Genomic DNA, 25,417 nt, shown 5'->3' on the forward strand with positions numbered 1-25,417 from the left:
ACATGCGGGACTGTTCGATCTTGATCTGCAAGCCTCACGATATCTGTTCATGCACGATGCAAGTGCCAAACTCGATAAAGTTTCAACTGTACTACTTCCATGACATCACCATTGGCATCTATGTGCTGCAAGAAAAGCAGGTAATATTGCTGGGCAAAGGAGCTGCTCAATGCGCATCCGCACGCAAATAGAGACTATGGTACTACTGAAAAAACATATGCGCCACACCACGGGGAATAATCTAGGACCAAATGCGCCACAGGCAATGCAACAACAAGGACATGAGGAAAATCTGCATCGACACCGGTACGAAGCCTACTCTGGCACATCTTGCGAGTTGCTTGCCGCAAGCTCGTTCGGTTCGAGAAGGCTACAGTCAACGTTAGCATGTCCCAGGCAGTAACAGTGAACTGATAAACCACTTACGAGTACTGTTTGTACAACGTCCCCTCGCCTCCCTTCTCCAAGTCTACGTTGAAGACATAGTAGTTGCCTTCGCTGGTGACAACCATGATCTGAGGGCCGTTGTTGTTGAGTGCTACTACATTTCTAACAGGCCCTGAAGACAAGCTCGTGGGCGAGCGCGGTATCTTGACCCAAGCAAAATCGCGCGATGGCTCCCATATCTCTGCTACAGCGCTAGGTAGATATCCGCCGACAGTAGCAGCGAACGACTTTCCAACGGTTTGCGATGTGCGTCGTATCAAGCTACCAAACGTGGGATTGATGGCTTTCCGCTCTGGCGACGTTATATCTGCCGTGCTCGTACCAAACTCGTCCTCTGTCTCTTGGCTCGCTCGACTATTGCTGCGCGCATGGGACGCCCCCATGGGCTTGCTGGGCCCGGAAGAGACGCTATTACTTCTGCTGTTGGGCGCTCCTAAGCGGAAGATGTGGACCGTCTCGGTCGCTGACGATACGCTGAGCAAGGTCGACGTGGAATTGAAGGACATGCTGTATATCCTAGCTGGTATGGAACCCCTCCTAAACTGGTACAGCTTCTGTGCATCGGGTATAGAGAAGACACGGATGATGGTGCCCTTTTCTGATGCCGTCGCCAGCAGGGTGCCATCGCTGTTCAGCGCGATACAGGACAGTGGGGAGTTGTGCGCCTCGATGACGTTGACTGCCTCCATCTTTGTCGCATCGTATATCAGGACCTCTCCGCTTGTGGGCGCAATGTGATCAGTCTTGGGCGGCGCATGCGAAGGCGGCTGGAAGGTAGCGGGTGCGGCTTTGGTGGGTAGCGGATAAACAAGATAGTTGTTTTCAGATGATGCGGATAGGGCGCATATCGCTATGCTTATTAGCAACTGTAGAGCAGCATTTCTCTCGACGTACCATTCGGATTAGGCGACGTCTTCTCGGTCTTGAGCATCTGGAGGTTGCTTATATCGTAGATGTAGAGCTCCGACTCGAGCACAACTACGATTCGCTTCCTGTTCATCCGCATGGCCAGAATGGCTGTTCGAAAGGTCATCTCACATATGGTCGAGTGCCTCTTGACAGTGTCAGTACCTGCATAGCCATGGCCGCCTAGCCAACGAACCTTTGTGTTTTGTATCCGCAGCACTCGCGGCGACAGTGTGAGAGCAACTAGCGATGTCGAGAAGAGCATCTCCAAGCTCGAGACATCTCCCTCGCGCGACTCGGACTGCTTGTTGAACGGGTCCGTGGTGTATATGCGGTAGCCATTAGGTGTGCCTGCAGCGGCTGGTCAGTACGGATGAAGCTTGACGTAGACGTGGTGCATACCGACGCCCAGATGGCTATGGTCTTGGTTGAATGTGACAAAATTCATGACTGCCGTGCGTGTCGGTGTGTTGGTGTCGACTGCGTGCTTGGGCGTACTACGAAGCTTGGGGACTATATGCGCGTGCGAGGTTGGTGGAGCTTTGGGCAGCCGTTCGCGAGAGATCAGCCCTATAGGCAGCGTACAGAGGTAAGCGCAGACCCGAGCGATGGCGATGCGGAAATCAGCATGAGTGTATACCTGCGTGCGTGGGCGATGGAGATACTTTGGAGCTATGCGCTGCTCGCCGCTACCACTGTCTGACGATGGTTCACGCGCCCATGCAGGGATCCCGACGTCAGCTAAGCCCCGCGCCGTGGCTGGTGCACCACAAAAACATTCCTCTCCCACGTCCATGTCGGCAACATCTGCCAATCCGAGACATGGCCAAAGACACTATGCGGCCCAACAAGGTCCTCCCGAGGACCAAGGGCAAGCAGAAGACACTGCGCGAGAGAAGAGATGTTGACATTATGAACGTGAGGTTTCCCAGCCTCTTCAGCCAAGCGTCCCTCTTCAAAACCAAGTAACTAATATCCACGTCAGACGAATGACAGCAGCATTGTTTCCAAAAGGAGTGTGTCCAAATTGTATCTCAGTCATGAACCGGACTTCTATGAGCCTTTTGTTCCAAAGTTCCTTCGACGCAGTAGGTGACTTCTGCCTCGAATCCACGTGAACGTACACTGATGCTCGACTCGCGTTTCAAGACCCGTTGATTAATCGAGGATACTGGCTACGCATGCACGCTGTTGAACAGGCGGTCCGTCGGTTTCTAGAAGAAGGTAATTCAAGGCCAAAGATTGTTGTGAACTTGGGATGTGGATAGTGAGTAAGACATTCATCGCCCACTGGCAACATGAAAAAAAAAAAAATACTGAACTCTGAAAGCGACCCCTTGCCATTCCAGTTCTGGCACAGATATGCACCTCTCACGCAATCGGCAACCTTTGTAGACGTCGACTATCCACAGCTGATGCAACGGAAACGGGATACCATGCTCAGCAATGGTCTTCTTCGAGACGCTTTGCTCAAGACCAAACTGCGCCATGCCGAACAGCCTGTATATCTCCGTAGTGACAAGTACATGGCATTGGGCTGTGATCTCAAAGACCTCGTGACACTCGAACGTCTTTTGCGGGCCGAATTTGATGTTCCGTCGTCCTCGATCCTGTTCGTCGCCGAGGTGTCCGTTACCTATATGCCGCTAAACGACTCTGATGCACTTATACGATGGGCTAGTACCATCGAAGACGGTTCGCGGACTCCAAAAATTCTGCTCAAAGTGGTATGCTAACAGATCCAGCTCGCTTCTGCATACTAGGTACTCGATCCTTCACCTATGTATACCATTGCTTTCCTACTGACTTCATATCGCATAGAACAGTACCTTCCCCAAGGCCCAGCCCATCCCTTTGCCAAGACTATGCTGTCTCACTTCGACAAGCTTAAAGCATCAATCAACGCGGTTAAGTTGCATTCATCGCTAACTCAGCAAGCCACTCGTTTTCGTAATGCAGGATGGCCAACTCTAATCATGGCCCGTAATCTATGGGACCTTTGGTCCGATGATGCTTTTACCCCTCCCGCGCTCAGAAGCGGGCTGGATGCTATAGAGCCGTTTGACGAGTGGGAAGAATTCGCGCTATTTGGCGGTCATTATTTCCTACTCGTCGCCTCGAATTCGGAGCAACGGAGAACGCCCGAATCGATCCACAGTGAGGTAGCAGCCACCGGAGAGTGCAGCAAGGCTATCGATGCGCAGAGTATAGCCCTTGAGATTCCAGAGCAATCCACTGGTGCCGTAACACCACGACGTTTCACAGCAGCTTTCGCTGTTGACAAGGACTCGGTGGCCTTCCACGGAGGTCAGGGGACGCGTGCTCGTCTCGCCGATATGGATGTCCTGAGGCGGGAAGATCACAACGGGGATCGTATCAGCAAGCCTTGTGACTTGCTACCTACTGCACGCATGTGCCATACTATCACATCAATGCACAACGGTGAAGCGTTGTTGGTCGGAGGGCGCGGATCGCCTACCCAGGCTTGTGCAGATTGCTGGCTCTTCGCTCATGGAGCTTGGACCAAAGTGGATGACCTTGTGCCAGCGCGATATCGTCATTGCGCTGTAGCTGTTACATTAGGAAGTGGGGAATCACAGACCCATGGTGTTTTCGTCTTCGGTGGCAAAGCCAGTGACGGCACAGTACTCGATGCCGAACACTACTGCGCCTTATGGACTGCCAACAACGGATGGCACAGCATTCCCGTTGACGGACCGTGCCCGTCTGTACGCTTCGGCGCCGCGATTTCCACGATCGGTTCTGCTCAAGATTGGGGGCTGCTGATAGGAGGTGCCAACAAGAGCGGCGTGGTCATGGAAGACGCGGTGTGGGAGTGGTCCGTTTCCGCCACACCAACACCACGACTCAACTTTAGGCACCGCACCAATGATGTGCGCAGCAGCTTGGAAAACTCTGCATGCGCGCGTATAGGTGCCAATCTAGTCCCTTGGAATGATTCCCTGATGTTGATTGGAGGTGTTTCAAAGAAGCATATCCACTCTCTATCAGACGACTTCCTGCTCTTGACATGCAAGGACACGGCAATCGAAGTGGAGTGCCTCAGTATGCAGGTCTCACCACCAACAGCATGGCCTTTGCTAGTGGGTGTAGGGGCGGTTTCAACATCTCGAGGCGAGATTGTGCTTGCAGGAGGAGGGGCGGTATGCTTCTCAATGGGAAGCTACTGGAACGAAGAACCGATGACCATATTTCCCGGTCCTTCACAAGGGGCTAAGCCGTGGCGTCGCGTTGTGCCGAGTCAGGTCAGCGGCGCAGCAGGCACAGAAGGCACAGCACAAGCGAGCACTGCTGAAACGACGACCAAAAGCCAACGAGGGGAAGCGAAAGCGAGAAAGAGACCTGCTACTGCTGCACATACTACTGAGATTGCCAGAGTGCAAATCCAGTCGTCAGATGACTTTGCGAAGCTGACGGCGTCGTTGAAACCGGCCATCATCGAAGGCCTCGATATCGGTCCGTGCACAGACTTATGGACACTTGACTACCTAAAAGAGAAGCTTGGCCCAGAAAGGGAACTCGTCATACACGAGTGCTCTTCAGACCGTATGACATTCAAGGACAAGAACTTTTCGTACATCAAGAGATCGGTCTCAGATTTTCTGGGCGGAATAGCACAAGGGTCTCATGCATATCTTCGTGCTGTGTCATCAAGTCAGCCGAACAAGCTGCCCACCAAACTTGAAGAAGATTTTCCGACAATCTCCAACGATTTCCGTGTGCCCGCTGTGTGCAACATAGTTCAAGAGAACTACCACAGCTCACCCCTTCGCATCTCTGGGCCTGTGACCTTATGGCTACACTATGACGTCCTATCCAACATCCTCTGTCAGATCCGCGGTTCAAAAACCCTATTTCTCTATCCACCTACCGATGTGTCCCTACTGGACTTCCCCCCTGGTGGCTCATCCTCCAATATCGATGTCTTGACCTCTAAAAACCCTAAGCTTCGACGCACTCATCCCCACGTTGCTTCACTTAAGCCAGGTGACATACTGTACATACCACCCATGTGGAGTCATACAGCTACACCGGAAGACGGCGTTAGCGTGGCAGTCAACGTATTCTGGAAGGGGCTGGAGAAGGGGTACGCGGCAGGTAAGGATGTGTACGGAAATAGAGACTTGCAAGCATATGAAAACGGTAGAAGAGACGTGGAGAAGATTGTTAAAGCATTCAGAGATCTACCAGTCGACGTGTCCAAGTTTTATCTAGCCAGACTTGCGGACGAGATATCGGAGAGATCGGAAAAGCTGGGAGAGAAGAAGCGAACGAGTGATAGCAGGGAAGATGAGCGATAGATAGTACGTATGCTATCGGCAAATGCAATCTGTGAACAGTTCTATTTGGCTTTCTCTGATTTCGATGTCTTCTCAGAACGCAAATCGCGTCCACAACATCTTTGGAAGCTTCATTTTACCTTCTTTCGCCTTTACCCTGCACCATTGGCCACTACTAACATGACTGATACGATATAAGAGTACTGAGTGTGAATGGCACGCAATGTATGGTGGATTTTGATGTGATTTGGATAAACGAAGCTAGGATATCTACTCCGTCTCAATAGAGTGTGAAGGTCTACAGCTCTTCGTCCCAGATATCATTCCAACGTCCGGCATCCAATTCAACAGGCCCATCAAATCGACCAAATCTCGGCGGCCCCGTACCTGGCTCGGGTAGACAAATCCATTCTCGTATGCATCCAGGTACTTCGTGTTTACTATGGCTGACGCAAAGCAAAGCTTGGTGTTCTTGTAATCCGGGCATTTCGACCTCACCCTGCCACTTCACCGGTTTTGGTCCGTCGTCTGAGGATTTGAGTTCCATACTCTGGCCGCGACTGAGAAACAAAAGACATTTGTCCCGAACGAGATCGTCCATGCCACTGAACGCTTCATCTAGGATAACAATATCAGGATTCCGGATCGTGGCGCGCAGGAATAAGAGGACGCGCTGAGCTGAAAATGAGACTTCGCCAAACAGAGTGTTGGATGCCCAAGCAGTAGTCTGGCTACCTTTTTCACAGCTGCCGAATCCAGGTCTAAGTTCCGCCTCAAACCAGTTTAAGCATGCATCCACTCTTTTCTTTGCCTCTCCATCTAGTCTTGGCTTTGTGATTGGTGTATCAGCCCATGCACTCTCCAATGTTGTTCTCAGAGTCAGTCTCTTCGGAAACAGTGCATGAACCTCTGGACTCGCATGACCCATCCGCGACTGTATTTCGAAAATGGTTATGCCGGGGACGCCGGGCTCGGGTAAGCGAGAGCGCTGGAAGAGCTTTACAGGAGCAGAGTAAGTCTGTGGATGATCTGATGTCACAAGGGACAAGAGAGTGGTCTTGCCGGAACCATTCGCCCCAAATATACCCCAGCGTTGATTTCGACACACATCCCAATGAAGACCGGATTGAGAAACGCCATTGACTTCCTGTTTCCAGTCTCCTAAGACAGAGTTCTGGCCGTAGGCAATGCGTACTCCTTGCATCTCGACGACGGGTTCTCCGATAGTAGGTATAGAGGTATCCACTGTTTCGTAGCCGTCTCGGCTCAGTGCCGGCGTACCTGGCGATGTTTTGGATTCGTCTCTTCCTGATTGTAGTCCTGATTTCGTTGTGTCTTTGATGCTTGAGCTCTGCTCATCATCCTTGAGACTCTCGACTTCCCCGTACTTCTCTTCCAGATACCTCAACACCTCCTCCTTTGGCCCCAGCCTATTAACCTTTCCGTCTTCCCCAGCGTACACAACATGTGTAATCCAGTCAGGAACATCATCCTGCGGTCGTAGACTGAGAACAACACGTGGTGCGTTGGCTTCCGCAAGACGATGCAAAACCTTGGAGATGTGCCTTGTGACAATAGGATCAAGCCCAACTACCACACTGTTAGGTTACTCTATTCAAGAATACAATAGCAGCACAAAGTCAAGACTCACTAAACGGGGCATCCAGACACAGCATCTCAGGCCTACTCAGCAATGCCTTCGCAATTCTCGCTCGTCTGCTCTGCCCGTTGCTCAACATACTGACAGGCTTGTCGATAAACCTCTCTAGTTCCAAATCCCGCATTACCCTCTTCATATCATCCTCATCCACACTCTTTGCCTTCAATTCCTCTTCTCCAGGGTTCATCGTTACGATACCCGTCAGGTATCTCTGGACAGTGAAATCGGTATCTTCTCTTAGGGACTCATAGCGTGCCGACAGATAGGCGCCACCAAAAGCTTTCCGCTCAACATCGAAGCCCACATACTCGATCGCTCGCTCGGGGAAGCGGAAGCGTGGTCTATTTTCTGTGATGGCTGGGGTGAGAAGGTAAGGGAAAGACCGCGCTGTTGGGGGGAAGCAGAGTAGTTGACCGCGAAGGACTTGGAGAAACGCCGTGCGAATGTCAGATGATGGGCTGAGAACCGCCCAATGCTGTTTCGGCGTTGAGAAGGATGGTAGATCTAACGTAAGGCTCGAGAATAACGGCGGGTTTGAAGCAGCATCTTGACCTTTTGACGAAGGATGTTGGCGGTAAAACGTGCCATTGGCGATCTTAACGATAGGCGACGACGAACAAAGCCTACGTGAAGTTCCAAGTCTTGCACATCTTGTGGCTGCGGAGAACAGCGCTTGCGGTCTTCGCATTTCGGAATCGCGTTGTTGTTGCACTCATGTTGGAACGGGATAGATGGCCTGCATTTGGTGGTGTTTGACGCAGCGGAAAAGTGTCCGTGTCCGCGAAGACGAAGTAGGAATGACGTCGCGCGCGGTCGCTTGGTCTGCCGAGGTATGTGAGGGATGGCGTCTCCGCATAATTGTTACGCACAACAGATAGAGGCTCTAGCCCTTCTCGCGCGAGTAACCTGACATGTTCCCTAGTTTGCAGCCGTCGAGGCCAAAGGTATGTCGTCTACAGTCGTAGTTTTATCAGACTTGCTGACGGAACGTAGCCTCACCAGCAACCCGCAACACCCTCATTCGCGCACCAACAGCGACGCGCCGCGCATACGCCATCACAAGCCTCGCAACAAGCTACAACGCAGCCTTCAAACCCATTCACCAACGTTTCGAAACCGCGATCACAAATCGAAGCTATGCCACCCTTTGGCCCCCCGCAAACGCCAGCTACCTTCTTCACACCCGTCTACGACAGCGCAATACGGCATCCGGTATTCTTCACGCAAAATCTGAAAAAGCCGCCGTTTCCCATACCACAAGCCGCTAGTCAAGGCTGGAGTCCAGTGGCGAGTGGCTATGTGATGGAGCAGAGGCGAGCAGAGGTGACGGGGAAGACGAAATTATGATCATGAAGTAACGTGTACAAGCATTGGGCGGCGTCGAGGAGTTCAAGGTGTCCGATTTGCACTCAACTGAAGAGATTGAAAGACATGCGACATCTGCAAGCTATACGAGCTCTGGTCAGCCACGTTCGTGGATGCCTTCGGCTCGACTTCAGATGGTCTTGATTAGGAAACTCGCTGTTTTGAATTGTGCTACCCTTATATTGCTTGTCTTCTTCTAGTAATGCATGCTACCTAGTGTAGCGGGTATCTCTAGCAGCGGTCACGTTTAGACGTATCCCTCCCTTCCGTTCCAGAGCTCCTTCAGACCCCACACATCCGATTTCCTACAAGCTTTGCCGGCCTACAAGCTTGCTGGGTAACAGGGCTGTCGTGATGACACAGCCCAGTGTTACTCCTCCAGCTAGATATAAAACACTGTTGATGTCCCTCCCTGCACCACCACCACCAGCATACAAATGCTGTGCAATAAGTGGACTGATAATGCCGAACAGCCTGCCCCAGAAACTCGCGATACCGCATGCCGTGCCTCTGATAGGTGCCGGAAAAGCCTCGGGTGTCCAACCGTACAAGACCGAGTTGAACATGGATTGGAAGAAGTACTCCATGACGTTGAATCCAATGTTCGAAGCTGCCGAGTTGACACTACTGAAGAGGAAGATGGAAATGCCCATGAGCGCAGACGAAACCACCATTGTCCATTTGCGGCCCACTCGTGATGCACGATAAGATAGAGTTCCGAGCACGACGCCGAGAACTCCGGGAAGATAAATGAAAATGTAAGAGCGGTAGGTGTAGCGGAGCGAAAGATCCAGGGCGCCGTTCTTTACGGCCAAAATCTGTGGAAGGTAGGAGCCTAACGGAAAGTCAGTATACATTATCAAGAGAACACATGTGCAACTCACCTGCAACAGTGAAGCCCCAATAGTCGCATATGTAAGTAAGCCAAACCAAAAGTGTCAATCTTGTCATCTGATAGCTCGAAAACAGAATCTTGAAGCGGTCGCCTTCTAATTTCAGCTTCTCAGCCCATGTGGACTTGAGCTGTTTGACACCACCTCCAAGCATGGGTCCAGTATTTCGGTCAGAATCAAACTCTCTTTCAAGTGCTTCGAGATCCTCCAGGATCAATGTACAGTTTGTACCGTTGTATTGAGCCATAGTGTGCAACACTTGGATGGCTTCTGCATCTTTTCCACGATATATGAGGAATTTCGGGGACTCCTGGAAGGTAAAAATAACCGAACGCAAGACGAAGACAAGTATCGTTATGCCTCCCAGAGTAAAGAGTAGATAGCGCCATCCCATATTGTCTTCCCTTGAGCAACAGGCCTCTCCTGTAGCAACGATGCCGCAAGCAGGTAACGCTCGATCTCCCTCAGAGAAATTGGGACTGCAAGACCAGTTGGGGATGAAACCGTAGGCGAGCAATGAGCAGATAACAACACCGATTGGTTGAAAAATGGACAATAAGGGAAGAAGGTAGCGCTTGCTCTGGGGGGTGGCTTCCAAGGTTATCGTGGTGTCAATGGGAATGTTGCCCCCAACGCCGAACCCAGTAAATGCCGTAAGAACCAGAATGGCGTTATAAGTGCTTGGAGCGCCAATGCAAGTGCCGAAGATGCACGCGATGAAGACTGTCAGGTTGAAAGAGAACTTTCGCCCAATCACGTCCACAAGGACACCCCACACAAACGCACCGGCGGTGAGTCCGATCGAAAAGGCAGTGGATAGCTTGCCAGTTTGATCAGCTCCAAACCCCATTTCCTGCTGGATGGGCGAAAGGACGAGGCCAAATGCCTGTGCCCACATCAAGTCAATCATGTAGCCAAAGCCACAAAGGGCCCAAATCGACCACTGGTATCGACCCATGCCCATGAGGTCGATCTCGCGGTTGATGAGCAAGCATTTCTTCTCGTACAAAGAAATATCCTCATCGCCAAGCTCTTCAGCTAACGAGCGTGAACGCTCCGGGTCGTCCGACCGATTATGGCTAACAGGCTTCTCTTTGTCTGTGTCCAAGGATGTTCCGTCTCTTGTGGTTATTTCTTCGGCAAGATTCGTGTGTTCAAGTGTAGAATAGTTTCGAGAAGAAGATGCGATTACCTCGCCGGTGTTCAAAAGGGCGTCGCCCTCACCCGCTTCAGAACTCGGACGCGACATTGTTGGGTTGTTGTCTGAGTACTCGACAGACGGCGAAATGTTGAGAGATGCCCCTTCGGCGCTTACCCCTCCTGTGTGTGTACCGTAGGCTTCACATGGGCGGCACTACACTCCGCGGCGGGGGAAGGCTAAGATGCGTTGGGCAGTAGTTAAGCGATGCCTGATAAGCACTTTGATTGCGCCGGTGTAGCTGCGGTGTCAGAAGTGTCAAAGGAGCTGCATCCATGGCATTGCGTGCAGACGTTGAGTGTCGGGTGCTAACGCTTTGAGGCTCAGTCTAGGCAGATCCTGTTGTTCAACACGCCTGGTTGTTAACAAAGGTGCGACAGGAACGATCATTGCTCTTGGCGAGAACCTGAAGATATCAAAATGAAGAGACAAGCATGTTTCGTACCGCTAGTGGAGTGGATGTGACCGGAACATCTTCCGGTAAACATTGCCTTGTCAATAGTGGTGAAAGCTTACAGTTCAATCTGTGGAAGTCTCTGCTTGTATGCGAAGGGATGTCCCTAGGTGTTAGGAAGGTCAGCGACGTAGCAGGCATATATACATGGGTATGCGGATTGTTCTATCGTCTCTGTTACTCTCGCGGCCATAACAGCGTTGTCGTCAAAATGTCGTGCGCAGTGACGTATCTGTATGCAAGTCCTGAGTAGCGAGCATGGGATTTTGAAAGCGCATGTCATTGTAGATGCGAGACCACCCACACACTGAGACACCGCACGACTAAAAAGTGCGGCAATAGATAGCAACATGCGAGGGCTTGTGTCCCATGACCCGAGATTGAGTGGGGATGTGCAGCAGGCTGACACTCGGCTTGCCCAGTTGGGCGGGCACTTGATGCGAAAGATCGCGATCTGAGATTGAACGCGAATGCAACGAAGACTGAACGGTGAGCGAACATTAGCGAAAGTCGTGAAAGTGAGTGAAGGCGAAGAAGACAGATCGAGTTCTAGTGCAGTCACAATGCAGGACGCAAGTCTCGCTGTCCATGCAGCGCTCAGCTAAAAGGGTCTAGCTCCACTTTCCGGCGCATGTGCTGCCAAGGCCGGAGCGGTGGATCTGTGCGCCGTGATGCTGGAACTTTTTTTCGGAGACATAGCAAAAGTCCAAAGCCGCGAACAACGCTTTTTCAATTAATCTATTTGCAATGGCTCCCCGTAGAAAGCGCCAGCGGCTCTCGCTCGATGGAGCAGAAGCAGTCACAGCCACCGCCGATGTTGAGCAACCCTCGAAGCCTTCCACAGCAGCGCCCAAAGAAGCTGCACGCAGGCAACTTTTCGTTCGCGGACTTGCGCCCACTGTCACCACCGAAGACCTGACCGAATACTTCTCCGAATCATACCCAATCAAGAATGCGCTCGTCGTGCTGGATAAAGAAACTCGCGAATCCAAGAGCTACGGTTTCGTCACATTCGCCGACGTGGAGGATGCGCAAAGAGCAAAGGAGGAGTTGAACAACACAGAAATCAAGGGAAAGAAGATCAAGGTCGACTTTGCCGAGGCCAGACAGCGAGAGGGCGAAGAGAAGCGTCCCCGGGCTGGTGACAGGGCCAAGGCAGAGCGCGAGCAGCAGATCAAGGATGCGCAAACACCAAAACTCATCATTCGCAACCTTCCATGGACCATCAAGACGCCAGAAGATTTACAAAAGTTGTTCAGAAGCTATGGCAAGGTCAACTTTGTCAATCTGCCCAAGAAGCCAAATGGTGAACTGAGAGGCTTTGGCTTCGTCTCGCTACGAGGAAAGAAGAACGCGGAGAGAGCGATACAGGAACTCAACGGCAAAGAGGTTGGCGAGAGGCCCATCGCTGTCGATTGGGCCGTGGATCGAGACACATGGCAGAGCCTGCAAAAGACCGAGCAGGAGGGCGACGATGCCAAGGACGATGGGGAAGACGAAGATGAAGACATGGAAGATGCGGAGAGCTCTGCCGTCAGCTCGGACGAAGATGACGACGAGGAAGACGATAGCGAAGACGACGAGGATCTTGACGATAGCAACACCGACTACGAAGACATATCGGAGGATGACGAGGACGGTGGTGTAGAACTTGACCAAGAAGACACCCGACCAAAGCGCGAGGAGTACACCGTCTTCGTACGCAATGTCCCCTTCACGGTAGACGACGAGCGTCTTAAGGAGCACTTCCAGCAGTTCGGTGGCGTCCGATTCGCGCGTGTCGTGGTCGATCGCGAAACGGAACGACCAAAGGGTACGGGATTCGTCTCGTTCTTTTCGGAAGAAGACATGATCAATTGCCTGAAGGGAGTCCCGCGCGTCAAGCTACAGAAGAGGAATCTCGACAAGAAAGACGGCTCCACCATCACGGTCACACACTCTGTACTCGAAGACGAAGATGCCGACCCAACTGGCAAATACACCATCGACGGCCGTATCCTACAAATCTCACGCGCAGTGGATAAGAACGAAGCCACCCGTCTGACAGCAGAAGGCGCTGCTTCGCGCTTCAGTCGCGACAAAGACAAGCGCCGTCTCTACCTTCTCTCCGAGGGAACCATCTCCTCGAACTCGCCCCTATACCAGAAGCTCTCGCCCTCTGAAATCAAGATGCGCGAAGAGAGCGCAACAATGCGACGTAAGCAGATCCAAGAGAATCCTTCGCTTCACTTGTCCCTTACTCGCCTGTCTATACGCAACATTCCTCGCAGTATCACATCTAAGGACCTGAAGCAACTTGCTCGTAGCGCCGTCGTTGGCTTCGCAGCCGATGTTAAGGAGGGCAAGCGTCAGAAACTTAACAAGGAGGAAGTCATCCGTGGCGGTCAAGAAATGCTTGTCGCCGAGAAAATGCGTAAGAAGAAGGGCAAAGGTATTGTCAAGCAAGCCAAAGTCGTCTTCGAAACACCTGCTGGTAGCAAAGTTTCCGAAGATACTGGTGCAGGAAGGAGTAGAGGATACGGATTCATTGAGTACTACACGCACCGAAATGCACTTATGGGCCTGCGATGGCTCAACGGCCACGCTGTAGACTACAAGATCAAGTCTGGCCCTACCCCAAAGAGCAAGAAGGCTGCCCAAGAAGCGCTGGAAGATAAAAGAAAGCGCCTCATCGTCGAGTTCGCCATCGAAAACGCCAACGTCGTTAACCGACGTTCGGACCGCGAGGAAAAGTCCAGAGAAGCACCCAAGTCAAAGGCGGATGGCGAGGCTGACAACAGCGATGCAGAGCCGGGTGCGACTCAAGGTCAGAAGCGCAAGCGTAGTTCTAGCTCTGCAACCCAAAATTCGGGCAAGGGTAAGAAGAACGGCAAAGGGAAACAGGGTACGGGTGCTGCGGAAGCTGACGCGGAAGCCGCCGCTGCAGTGAAGAGCAAAGACGGGAAACTGGCACAGAGGACGAGAATCATCGCGAAGAAGAGGCAAGCGAGGAAAGCAAGAAAAGCTGGAAAATAAAGGTTATGATTGCATGTCGTTAGTAGCATTAGCGAAGGCGTTGATGTCAATGGAAAAAGTGGTTATTGATCCATGTTTTTGCTGACTTTGTCTCGTGTTTTTCTTCCGTGGCCTTGGACATTTGACAACATGGAATATGATGAAGAAGCAGAACATTCCGCTGCAAGCCACTTTACCCACTGCCGGAGTCTGGCCGATGATTCGCCCCGGGCTATACTCGCTTCTGCTTGTCCCTTGTTCTCTTGCTACCCGCCAAATCGTTGTCTTGGTGATTCGTTACAATTTCTGTGTGTACGCTGATTTTGTCGCCTAGACTACTTCCGTCGAGACGCCATTCCTTTTGGGTACGGTGTCCTACAGGGAAGACGATTGATAAAATGGAGGCTGGCTGAGGAACGGGGAGTGTGGGAGTACCAACCACTCGAGACGACGTGTCGTATGGAGAGTGCATAAATGTACGAGTTCATAGAGCAAGCTATTTCTACGATTCACAGTGGCGCCAACATGTTCAGGAGCTTAGACTTGTACTTGAGACGCATTCGACGTGTACGTTTTAGAGTACCTAGGTAGTCAAACTCGTGTATGGCCTCTTTAGGATCATATAGTTTTGCAATTTTTGAACAGTCCACCGGTTTTTCCCTCGGCGGAATATGCCGAGGAACGATATCGGAATCTGTTCGTACGGATCCTGCATTGTAGTATTGCCGTGGTGTGCAAAGGAGCGCATATGCAGTGTTCCGACTGCAGTGACTGGAAGGAACATTGCGCATAAACGCTCGCGGGTGAAGCCGTCTGCACAACTTATCGGTTCGTGGATGCGGCGTATGTACGAGAACGCGAGTGCCTTGCTTTGAGTTCGATACCGAGTCAGAAAACACAGACAAAGTTGATAGCACTACTCATTCTGATCCAAAGATCGCACTGTTAGATGAGATCGATCTTGATGGATCTTGTGTTTCCGGAACATCTGATCGTGTGCCTAAATCGGGTGCGTCTTCCACTGCGTATCTCTTTGACGTCTACTACTACCACCAACAAATCAGGTTTGTAGTAACTTTCTCCAGTACTCGATACACCCTACTGCCAGCCAAGGAACAGCCCCTTGAGTATCATGGGTCATGCTTCACATCCAAGGCGGATAGAAGACGCGGCTGCCTTAAGAACGAGCCGTAGGCACAGCTCCAGGGATGTTTTCCTTGGCTGCAGCTCAAATCTACCCTGACAATCCGGTCGACTTGTATACAGTCGTAGCACAGGGATAGCAGGGCAGGGCAACGATATCAGCGCCTCGAGAGAAAACCATCTGCAAGTGCAAGGGCCGGCTCACAGACCGGTTCCCCAGAGCCTGCTTTACTCCTCGTTCACGAATCGTTTTGCATGGCGAACCTTCTTATAGTCTCGACATCTGTAGTGTTCTGCGGCAGTACAATGGTGGCTTGGTAACTTATGAGCACTCCCAGTGCTTTTCGTTTGCTGGTACCACTAGGTGCCATCCAAAGAAATAGACCAGATTAAGTGTGGGGCTTTACAACAGGTAGGTAATGAAAGACTTCCATAACCATTTTGTAGAGTGGCACAGTGGCTTGACCATGATAGTAACAACTTTTGTGAATTTGTGCGAGGAAAAATGAACGACGGACAACCAAGCTCAGAAAACACTCCCCTATGAGTGAAAGCGCATGACAGCAAACGCACACCAACGATCTGGGGGTTAAACCGGGGAACCGGTTGGAAGCTGTGATAACCAGGGTAGGGAAGGGATTGGCTTCCAAGTCCTAAGCCAGTGAGAGGTTCATGCTCATGAACGATGTTCAGTGTGGCCATGCTATCGGTCGAGCTTTGATAATTGGGGTCCATGCTCGCATCTTCATGTCACCATGACATGCTATACAAGGCCAGATCGAGAAGGAAAAGATCACCCTTGTTTATTAGCATGCGATGTACGCCCCAAGATCAGATGTGCTGACCTGATTCAACTACCGACTCGTGAGAGGCTACAGACGATCGTGTCAAACCCGGCATCTGTGCAGCCGTGACATGACTACGTGCTGAGCACAACGGGGAAACGGGTAGTTCGATGCATGCTGGACTTTTCGTAAATAGATCCGCAGCCCCTGGTACACTAGTTTGATCAACGGAGCGTAAACAATCGTTCAGCAGAGCTCGATACCTAGGTACCCAAAAGCTTATCCTGCATACCACGGCCAGCGTCCTTTGATTCTCATGTGCGTTCGAGCGCAAAGGTGACTTTCCGTAGACTTTTAACTCATGTTTGTTAAGCTTCCACCGGGACGAAAGCGTATTGTCTACAGCGACCATGACCGTGGACCGTACAGCAGGATCAATTGAACGCGTCGGGTGTCCGTGTAGGTCGAACCTGGGCAGTGAATGACTCCTTCCCAGACTAGCTTCTGGCAGACAAGTTGGGTGCGGTGTTTTCGCCAATGGCCAACTTTTGAGTAGTCGAGCACCAAGGCTCAACTACCAGCATCTAGGAACCGTGAAAGGGCGTGCATGAGGGGTGCCGGCTGCAGATGCGTATGAATCCTTCCGGTATGGAATTGTGTCACAGAATTTTCAGTCTGCACTCTGTTCCAGTAGGAAGGGAAAAAGAGCGTGGGGGTTGCGAAAGTACGACACGACTGACATCTTTGACCTGTCAGGCAATCAGCTAGCCTAAGCCCGTATGTGATGCGTAACTCAGTTACTGCAGGCACTCTTTCCAGTAAATGAGATTGTTCAAAGGAAGGCGCGACCAAGAAGTTTGTCAAAGAAGCATATAAAGAGTCGCGGCTTTCTCCTTTTCAGTGCAGCCCCCAGACTTCCCCAGATTTTCTCCACAACCTTCTCAAATTTTGCGTACCAACAGCCTATAACACAAAAGTTCGGCACGTATATACCACGGCCACCAAATCTCAAGTACAAGCCACAAACGTGCAATCTCGAGGTACGTTTGCAAGGTTCCTCCATAGTCAACAATCTGACAATGATTATAGTGCCCGAACACAAGACCGAACAAGCAGCCATACCATCGACACAGAAGAGAATGTGCTTTTATGAGAAGATCACATTCTCTTGCAGCCATGTTGAGCACCTGCTCATACAGCATTGCCATTTCGCACGCAACGATCCTGGCCATCAATGTTTCGGCGCTTGGAACGTCAGACGAGAATGGTATCAACGAGAGATGAGTTGTAGCGACTGTGTAAGACAGAAACAATACAATTCTGCAACACATGGGGGGCAGTCAGCATACACCGTCGCCAGTGGAAGGTAATTGTTCCTGCACGAGTGGGAAACAAGAAGCCACCCATAGCTACTTGTTGTATATCTAGTATTTTCTTTGTCTCAAAGAGCTTATATTTTCCCAGCGAGTTTCGAGTATCTGGATCAGACAATAGGAGGAAAGACTGTAGTCGTACTTGTTGGGTTTCTGTCATCGTTGTACGCCTGGGCGGTCGTATCGTGCTTAAGCGACAGGTCTTAACGCCTGTGAGATTCGGGGTCCAAAGCCACCACGTCCGGCCATTCACACATTCACTGTATACCATTAGCTCTGTATGTGCATATCACCAAATATAGGGTAGGTCGAAACACAATCTCACGCAAGCTGCAAACGTTGTCCGGTGTGCTTCTGAGAAGGAGACTCACACTATTAGCGGCTCAACCAGACATGCATATTGAGAATGACTCGGAACTTTGTGAAGAATACTCAAGCATATGCTAGCGGGCAGACAATGATGGGCGTACTGATTTAGCGAACTGGATGGCGTCAGGGAAGTGCTACTTGTGGCCTTGCGGGATGAAGAAGTCTGTGGCGGAGTGAGGCTTGTGCGACCCTAGCCTCAGCCCCACCCTGCCATGCCGAAGCTAACATCGTGACTTCCCACCGTGGGCATTCAACGTTCCACATCACCAACATCGATATACGGCCGTCCACCATGTCAGATGCTACAGAGCAGCCGAAGAAAGAGAGGTTCGCGCCAAAGCAACCCGTCACACTGAATCCACCGAAGGATGATGTCATTGAGCGCGATTACCTCGCAAAGTGTGATGGTACGGCTTCTCCATGACTGGCGAATGCTGGGTGGCCAGCCGCTGACTAGCAGCAGGTACAAATGATGGATTTCCAACTCTAGTCGCTATCAAGGTATGTACCACTGGTCCTGAAGTATGGTATCTTGCACATGCAGAAGGATTGACTTTGATTTAGGGTGACGTCTTTGACGTGAGTGGTAAAGAGACGTATGCACCCGGGAAGGGCTATCACGGTTCGCCACCTCTGAAAGGGATATTGCGTATCACAAGAGCTAACCCCGTGTGCCAGTCTTTGCGGGGAAAGAGCCCAACCGCGCCCTTGGGCTTTCTTCCCTCAAGCCTGAAGATTGCATATCTGACTACTCAGAGCTTTCCGATAAGGAAAAGCAAGTACTCAACGATTGGCATACATTCTTCAGCAAGCGGTACAACATAGTCGGCCGATTGCCTTCGGAGGGTGCTAATCTTTGAATAACATTCTTCTCCAAGTCCCGGCTAGGAGACGAACCATTATTGACTAGCACAATGCAGAGAATCAAGAAGGCTACAATCTCATCTGTGTAATCATTCCGTCGCGGTTGCTTTGTCATCAGTAACGCCCCCAATCTCTGTTTAATGACGACTATCAACTGCCCATACACAAATCACCTTCACCTGCCAGTTGATCTTGTACGGCCTGATAATAGGAGACTGTTGGCGTACTCATAGTGCAGAGATTCAATAGCCGGCAGATTTCTTATATAGCTCCTACTCCACCAGCCTGCCTAGCGACTCAGCAAGTACCACAGATCGACACTAACCCACACCATAGTTTGCCAATCGACATCCACAGTACAATCTCTAGCATCGTACCGTGTTGTCTTTGCTAAGAAGGGGACTTTACCATTAGTGCGATAAGAGAGTGCACAACTTCTGCAGCAGCCAGAACGGTGGTTTCACCCGGGTTGTCGTAGATAGGAGCCACTTCAACTGTATGGGGTGTACTATATCAGTATTTACCAATCTCACAGTGGACTTGCTCCAAACCAAAGGATACTTACCGACATCTGCTCCGATAACATCCAGTCCTTCGAGACCATCCAATATGGACAAGAGTTCTCGCGTAGTCCAGCCACCGACTTCGGCTGTTCCTGTAGCTATCATTCTATGTTAGTTACACCGTTACCTAACCTTCGAGAGTGATGACTTCGAAGTATTGCTGCTGTATTGAAGGCGACCGCTTGTGGCACGGTGACAGTTCTGTCGCACAGAGGTATGTTCCCAACAGTGACTTACCAGGTGCGAATGCAGGATCAAGCACATCGATATCGACACTGATGTAAACCTTTGTTCCAGCCACCCGAGACTTCAGCCTAGCAATGACACCTGCTACACCGAATTGATCGATTTCTCTGGCTTTGACAATCTCGAACCCGCATCGGATATCATTTCGCAGATCACCCTTTGGTCGTCCCATTGGAGCTCGAATGCCTGCGTGAATACTAGTGTTTCGAATCAAACCTTCCTCATGCGCGATATGTAGGAATGTTCCGTGATTAACACCTCTGATTTGAAGTCTCAGCAAGTTATGGAGTCAATTTCGACATGCAGACTTACGCGTAATGGGAGATGCCTCCGCCTGCGGTATATTAGTAGCTAGTCATGCATCGGGATGACTTTTCTCACCGAGTACTTCAGGGTCCCACGTGTCTTCCGAGTAATCAGCAAAGTCCAGGCTGTAGTATTACTAACTTACCCAGATGGCTGTCGAAGTGGATGACGCTAACCGGGCCCCAATGGTTGTGAGTCGATCGCAGCGCAGATAGCGTTGTGGTATGCTAATCATAGGTGTATGAAGTCAGTGTATGTTTCACATACAATTCGCGCAGGCACTTACATCACCACCCAACGTCACAATCTTTGGTGTTGTGTGCTCGCTCGAATTGGTAGGTCTTGCGGACACGATCTTGAGAATAACAGTTAGACGCCTGAGTCGATCACAACTTGGGGTTACTAACTTCATGTGCTTTGTCAAGCTGCTTTAAGGCTGCAGTGTTGTCCTTCCAAACTGGTTAGCTCTCTTTCTTCTCTATTTTGCTGGATCACCTCACCAAGAATGTCAATGGCGCATCACCGCAGTCAACGATTTTTGCCCAATCCTCAAGCACGTTCTCACCTGAAAAGCTTTAGTAATGCATTCGTGTCTTATCTCATAATGACGAGCGAAGCTTTGCGATGGCAAGTGGAAATTCAACAATATCGACATGCTGGTCATAGCACAGCAGGTGATTTGGCGCGCGAGCCTTACGAACACGACACGTCAAGATAACGTGGTGTGACAAGCGTCGTTACCAGTATCACCGCCTCAAGTGAAGTCCGTGCTTGCGGAACCAAGCTCAAGTCCCTACACGCACACCCCCACAACACTGTAACATACCTGTATATATGGACCAAGCACTGGCTGGTGATATCCGGCTCGAGCCCTGTCGAATTCCACTCGGGCCGAAGCGCGCTCCAGGTCGTGCGGTAACACCCTACCGGGTGTTAGCCTTCTCCAAAGTGATACGTCCAACAGTGACACTCCGAGTGTCATCCACAGGACAAGCTTGACCTACTGTGTCGAATGGTGCACCTAGGATTGCAATGTCAAATGGCACCACATCGTGCTGTTTCGGGGCCAAACAGTGTACGTAAGGAAGGTTGGCATATGTCATCAGACCTGCGAACTTCGCATGAGTGATATCTAATCCAAGGTTCTGCTGAGGAATGATTTGTTGCGACGAGTATCCAGAGACTGGTGGAAAGGTAATGTCTCGAGCGCTTGTGAAGAGCTGAACAGACGACAGTAGAAACAAGAATGATAAGAGCCCCATTATGAATGTAGGAGTATTTGAAAGATGAAGTACTGTGGGTAAGGAAGTAGAAGTCTCTCATGCAAGTATATTATATGCTTATCTTCATTATTCGTTGATGGCATTCTGTACGGGCGCTCCAAGCTCCAAGCGGCAGGTCTAGCCGATCATACCCCTCCCAAGCCCTGCAACGGCTGCTAGTCTGCTACCTCTTCTAGAACTTGCACATAATGCGCAACTCCGGAACTCTTCATTGTCCGCAGGTTTTATTCTAGCAACTCTAACTCCTCTTCGTTTTCGGTGCCGTCCTTAGGACCAAGGAACATGATATCGTGCAAACATTGATCCCATCCCGTTCCTGAATGATCGCCCGCCAATCTCTTGTTGTTCGCAATCTCTCCGAGGCGCCACCAGTATTGAACCTTCACCAAAAGACCTCCTTCCCTTCCTTCGTCCCACAAATTGACGCGCATTCCTACCCATCCTTCCTGAATAGCTCTTGATTTCATCTCTTCCACAGTCAAGCCAACAGGCGCAGTGATGTCATCGGAGCCAAATCCGAACTCGCAGGGCCGCAAAGGGCGTATGGTGTAGACGCCTCGCTCTTTTACTGGCGTCGTCGCCCGCGATCCCGTTGCATAACAATCAGAGCGATCCGAGCTGCAAGTTGAGGATGGAACAGGTGCGTCTATTGGTATCTTCCCCTGTTGTGCGTCTCGCAGATACTGCACGATCTCATCACGATTGGTTGCCGCATAGGAAGGCGTTGGTCGGCAAATTTGCATACAGTCTGGAGAGAAGAAAGAGCCTTTGCGGTCGATGTCTCCAGTGTGCCGATACGCGTGGTAGGAATGCTTGATGGAAGCTACTATATCCGTTGTAGGTTGTTTGTAGTCCGCCATGGTAATTTGCAATCGCTGTTCTAGGGCCTGCAGCTTCCCTTTTATAATTATGGACAATTTGCAGACTTATCTTTAGGTTCTCTATCTTTCGTAGTGCCATGCACGTAACGGTTGCCTTAATAGTAGTGGACAAAGCTGAGCTTGGATGTAAGCGCAAATGACTCAGCACTCCTCTGCCGAATCCAGCAATGCACTGAATTAGCAAGTAACCAGATTTCTGAGGCACCCGGCTCACGAAGAAATACGGAGCTACTTGTTGAGTACTAACTAATCAGCGCCGTTACTTCGCATTCATACAACAGCTCTTTCGTCGCTAGACTTGCAACACCAACCACCGTATCAGGTGGTCTATGTCCTTCAGCCTCCTTGTCCATGTATTCCATCCAAAGCTCTCCCCAGCCACGATCTACAACGTCTTTTTCGTCCTGCTTCGGGTCACCAGTTTCCTTCACAATGTAATGTCGGACCATGACCTGGATAGGAAGCGTAGTTAGCCAAGTCGATAGGAATCAATCACGACTCGGGGGAGTTTAATGCGTACAATGTCCCGTGGTGTTGCACCAGCAGCGGCTAAGCACTTGTGAATGGAATCATAAGCGCCCTTTGCTTGCTCTCTGAGATCAGAAGAGATGGGTCCATCTTTTCGCATGCCTGTTTGACCAGCAAGAGTGATCAGTTTGGATGATGACACTACAGGAGTAATGCAGACTTGATTGTAGGTTGGGGCGGGTTCAGGTACGGAGGGTGGGTTGAATGCATGAGGCTTTTTGGATGCCATGACTGGAGTTTACAATGCCTGAACGTGTGACGATTGTTTATGAGCTCTACATGCTTCTCATGTCGAGTATGACCGGTGAGCTATGAGGGGTACGTTCGCGTGTACCTGCCGTGGGTACTATGTGGGGTACTGGCGCGAAGCATGGGCCATGGTGACATCATCGTCTTTCGTCACGCGAATCCACTTTCAATATGCGAACCGAACGCGACAGACTGCAAACACAGTCCGGATGGCTGATTAAACACAACCTCATCATTGGATCATAACGGGGGTACTTAATTGAGGTATGAGTATCCACCTGCAACCGGACGAATGGGATGCAGCCAGACGCGCCTGCATCCGCCAGAATGCGGGGAAAGCTTCAGCGACCAGAAGGTTAAAGCCGTGAGCTTGTGACAGCTCGCGCGACCTCAGTTCACACCACCTACCTCTCGCTCGATAGATACTGCTGAAATTATGGCGTCTGGCTGGTTCAGCTCGTCGTCAAGCGACCCAACGCGTCCTCCTGACGTCCGCTTCCAGGTCGCTGAAGAGAAACCTCACGGTTTATACCTACAGCCCAGCTCTGGTGGTTCGAGATCCGCCACGAACCGCTCAGCGGCGCCGAATTCTTCGGCTTACGTGGATACAACTCACTCCAAGACGCATGTTCACAATGCTTCACTCTTCGACGTAGGCATCTTGAAGGACACGCTTGTCCCTTCGCTCACCCTACACTCTGGCCTGGCTCTCATCGCATATGGGGCTGCACGATACACAAACCGCGTTGAAGCCAAGGACTGGCTTTGGCCGAGCGGTCAGGTTGTGAACGCTTGGTGGTCAGCTGTTGGACGCCGTCTCGCTCAAGGCTACACAGTTTCCCAGGCATTCAGTCGTCTATCATGGCACGAGCGTGTTATCCTTACCGGTGTCACACTATGGGGAGGACGTCTCTTCTACCGTATCGTTCGCCGCTCCCTTCAGCGAGGTGAGGACGATCCGCGATATGCCGAGGTCAAGAAGGAGGAAGGCTTCTGGAACAGTGCTCTGTTCAAGGTTTTCGTTCCTGAGGCTTTCTTCCAGATGCTCATTAGTCTTCCATTTACCGCGCCGTTCCGACACGAAGGTGCTGTTATGACAGGTTACCATCCCTTCGTTCAGATGCTTGCCGTCGGATTGTTTTCATCTGGTCTGGCTTTGGAGACACTCGCCGACTACCAGCTGGACCAGTTCAAGGCAGAGGGCAACAAGGGCATTATGCGCGAGGGAGTATGGAGCATTGTCCGCAACCCCAAGTATGTATCCGTGATCTAACTCTACATCACACACTAATTCCTTAAAGCTACCTCGGCGACGCCCTCGTACACATATCATTCATCGTCATGCTCTACGGTTCCGACATGCTCGCTCCTGTAGAACTCTTAGGTCCCGCCGCAAACTATGCCTTCCTCCGCTTCTTTGGCGGCGATGCCGAGAAAGAGAAACACCAAGAGCGTCGATACTCTGCTTCTCAACCCGACAAGTTCCGCGAGTTGGAGAAGTTCAGGGCTGACAAGAATGCTTTCTGGCCAAGCGTTGATGAGCTAAGCAACAAGTGGCTATGGACTGTCCTGGGCGTTGGAGGATTGGGTATTGCAGTTGAGCAAACGCTTAGGGCACTACACTAGGTCTTACAATCTCAATGTGAGGAAGTGCCGTCTAAGCGGATGGCTATAGGATGGGGTTTCAGTCTACTTAACCAGACTTGTAAGATACAATTAGCCTGCATAATTTTCAGTTATTTTTCAAATCATGCACGTACCTCCTACACATTTAGAGTTTCAAACGGTATCACCGAAGCTCTGTTCCGGCTCAATATTTCACAAGCTTGATTGACTGTTCCATAATTTGGAGAGTCTGATGCGCAAATACATCAACGATTGTCTGCCATAACAAACGCTTAATTCGCCAAACAATACCGGCAAACCCTCCAACTCCAGGGATTGTTCCAACTCAGTACCAGCTTCTTGAGGCTGCTCCCATCTCTCTCTCAACGCATATTGATATATCTACCGTCGCTGTGTGAACTCTGTAGAAAGATCAACAGTAAGCCATGGATGGAAAAGATCTTGCCGGAGTCATCTTTGTAATCGTATTCCTTCCTCTGATCATTGTCCTTACTGCTCTGTGTCTTTGGTGCAATTGCCATCCTCGAAGTGGAAGAAACTGTCAAAAGCCAACTCCATCACGTACGACTGAGATTCAATTGCCTTATTTCAATTCGCCGCCATTCGATGAGCGTATTTCTCTCCACATACCAAACCATCATCCTACAACCGTTCCAAGAGATATGCGCCGAACAAATATGTCTCCGGCCAGCCTCAATACACTCCACGAATTCACACGGACAATACAACACATAAGCTTCCTATTAGGCAGCAGAGACGACAGCAGTTACGAGATGAGCTGTATGACGGATTCGATATCACGCCTGAGGTGGTTAGACCGCAGTCACCTGATTCGGCCTATGCCGACCTAAATATTACTTATGAAATGCTTGGAGGGCGTCGGAAAAGGAGTGTGCTAGCGCGGGCAGGAAGACCCAGGAGGGGATCGGCTCCTAGTTGAGGAAATATGGGGTCAGTGTCGAAGGTTTGCTATGCGCGAATTT

General features: G+C 50.8%; 11 protein-coding genes across 11 annotated transcripts; 5 read left to right on the plus strand and 6 right to left on the minus strand.

Moving 5' to 3' along the window:
- Positions 1-315: 315 nt before the first annotated feature.
- On the minus strand, positions 316-1,801 carry AA0111_g6693 (Autophagy-related protein 18; the record flags this gene model as incomplete). Its single annotated transcript, XM_028652943.1, has 5 exons — positions 316-370; positions 427-1,297; positions 1,342-1,501; positions 1,550-1,704; positions 1,756-1,801. The coding sequence occupies 5 exons, from the start codon at positions 1,799-1,801 to the stop codon at positions 316-318; spliced, it is 1,287 nt and encodes a 428-aa protein (XP_028505940.1).
- Positions 1,802-2,651: 850 nt separating this feature from the next.
- Positions 2,652-5,675, plus strand: AA0111_g6694 (tRNA wybutosine-synthesizing protein 4; the record flags this gene model as incomplete). Its single annotated transcript, XM_028652944.1, has 3 exons — positions 2,652-3,048; positions 3,099-3,116; positions 3,175-5,675. The coding sequence occupies 3 exons, from the start codon at positions 2,652-2,654 to the stop codon at positions 5,673-5,675; spliced, it is 2,916 nt and encodes a 971-aa protein (XP_028505870.1).
- Positions 5,676-5,952: 277 nt separating this feature from the next.
- AA0111_g6695 (hypothetical protein) lies at positions 5,953-8,002 on the minus strand (the record flags this gene model as incomplete). Its single annotated transcript, XM_028652945.1, has 2 exons — positions 5,953-7,244; positions 7,306-8,002. The coding sequence occupies 2 exons, from the start codon at positions 8,000-8,002 to the stop codon at positions 5,953-5,955; spliced, it is 1,989 nt and encodes a 662-aa protein (XP_028505942.1).
- A 223-nt stretch (positions 8,003-8,225) lies between these two features.
- Positions 8,226-8,661, plus strand: AA0111_g6696 (hypothetical protein; the record flags this gene model as incomplete). The annotated part of the gene is made up of 2 exons (XM_028652946.1): positions 8,226-8,258; positions 8,308-8,661. The coding sequence occupies 2 exons, from the start codon at positions 8,226-8,228 to the stop codon at positions 8,659-8,661; spliced, it is 387 nt and encodes a 128-aa protein (XP_028505944.1).
- Positions 8,662-8,984: 323 nt separating this feature from the next.
- On the minus strand, positions 8,985-10,821 carry AA0111_g6697 (hypothetical protein; the record flags this gene model as incomplete). The annotated part of the gene is made up of 2 exons (XM_028652947.1): positions 8,985-9,514; positions 9,564-10,821. 2 exons carry the CDS (start codon positions 10,819-10,821, stop codon positions 8,985-8,987), a joined length of 1,788 nt encoding a protein of 595 aa, XP_028505943.1.
- A 1,150-nt stretch (positions 10,822-11,971) lies between these two features.
- AA0111_g6698 (putative RNA-binding protein) lies at positions 11,972-14,239 on the plus strand (the record flags this gene model as incomplete). Its single annotated transcript, XM_028652948.1, has 1 exon — positions 11,972-14,239. One exon carries the CDS (start codon positions 11,972-11,974, stop codon positions 14,237-14,239), a length of 2,268 nt encoding a protein of 755 aa, XP_028505857.1.
- Positions 14,240-18,180: 3,941 nt separating this feature from the next.
- On the plus strand, positions 18,181-18,748 carry AA0111_g6699 (hypothetical protein; the record flags this gene model as incomplete). The annotated part of the gene is made up of 4 exons (XM_028652949.1): positions 18,181-18,295; positions 18,352-18,389; positions 18,453-18,510; positions 18,567-18,748. The coding sequence occupies 4 exons, from the start codon at positions 18,181-18,183 to the stop codon at positions 18,746-18,748; spliced, it is 393 nt and encodes a 130-aa protein (XP_028505785.1).
- A 394-nt stretch (positions 18,749-19,142) lies between these two features.
- AA0111_g6700 (putative agmatinase 1) lies at positions 19,143-21,129 on the minus strand (the record flags this gene model as incomplete). The annotated part of the gene is made up of 11 exons (XM_028652952.1): positions 19,143-19,246; positions 19,318-19,413; positions 19,553-19,821; positions 19,874-19,895; positions 19,943-19,966; positions 20,013-20,094; positions 20,154-20,222; positions 20,275-20,316; positions 20,368-20,432; positions 20,694-20,790; positions 20,872-21,129. The coding sequence occupies 11 exons, from the start codon at positions 21,127-21,129 to the stop codon at positions 19,143-19,145; spliced, it is 1,128 nt and encodes a 375-aa protein (XP_028505911.1).
- A 245-nt stretch (positions 21,130-21,374) lies between these two features.
- AA0111_g6701 (hypothetical protein) lies at positions 21,375-22,010 on the minus strand (the record flags this gene model as incomplete). The annotated part of the gene is made up of 1 exon (XM_028652953.1): positions 21,375-22,010. One exon carries the CDS (start codon positions 22,008-22,010, stop codon positions 21,375-21,377), a length of 636 nt encoding a protein of 211 aa, XP_028505910.1.
- A 263-nt stretch (positions 22,011-22,273) lies between these two features.
- AA0111_g6702 (hypothetical protein) lies at positions 22,274-22,788 on the minus strand (the record flags this gene model as incomplete). The annotated part of the gene is made up of 2 exons (XM_028652954.1): positions 22,274-22,483; positions 22,552-22,788. The coding sequence occupies 2 exons, from the start codon at positions 22,786-22,788 to the stop codon at positions 22,274-22,276; spliced, it is 447 nt and encodes a 148-aa protein (XP_028505909.1).
- Positions 22,789-23,244: 456 nt separating this feature from the next.
- AA0111_g6703 (hypothetical protein) lies at positions 23,245-24,434 on the plus strand (the record flags this gene model as incomplete). The annotated part of the gene is made up of 2 exons (XM_028652955.1): positions 23,245-24,062; positions 24,110-24,434. 2 exons carry the CDS (start codon positions 23,245-23,247, stop codon positions 24,432-24,434), a joined length of 1,143 nt encoding a protein of 380 aa, XP_028505908.1.
- Positions 24,435-25,417: the final 983 nt, after the last annotated feature.

This window comes from Alternaria arborescens, assembly GCF_004154835.1.
Source record: "Alternaria arborescens strain FERA 675 chromosome Unknown contig_14, whole genome shotgun sequence".
In the NCBI taxonomy this organism is placed as follows: domain Eukaryota; kingdom Fungi; phylum Ascomycota; class Dothideomycetes; order Pleosporales; family Pleosporaceae; genus Alternaria; species Alternaria arborescens.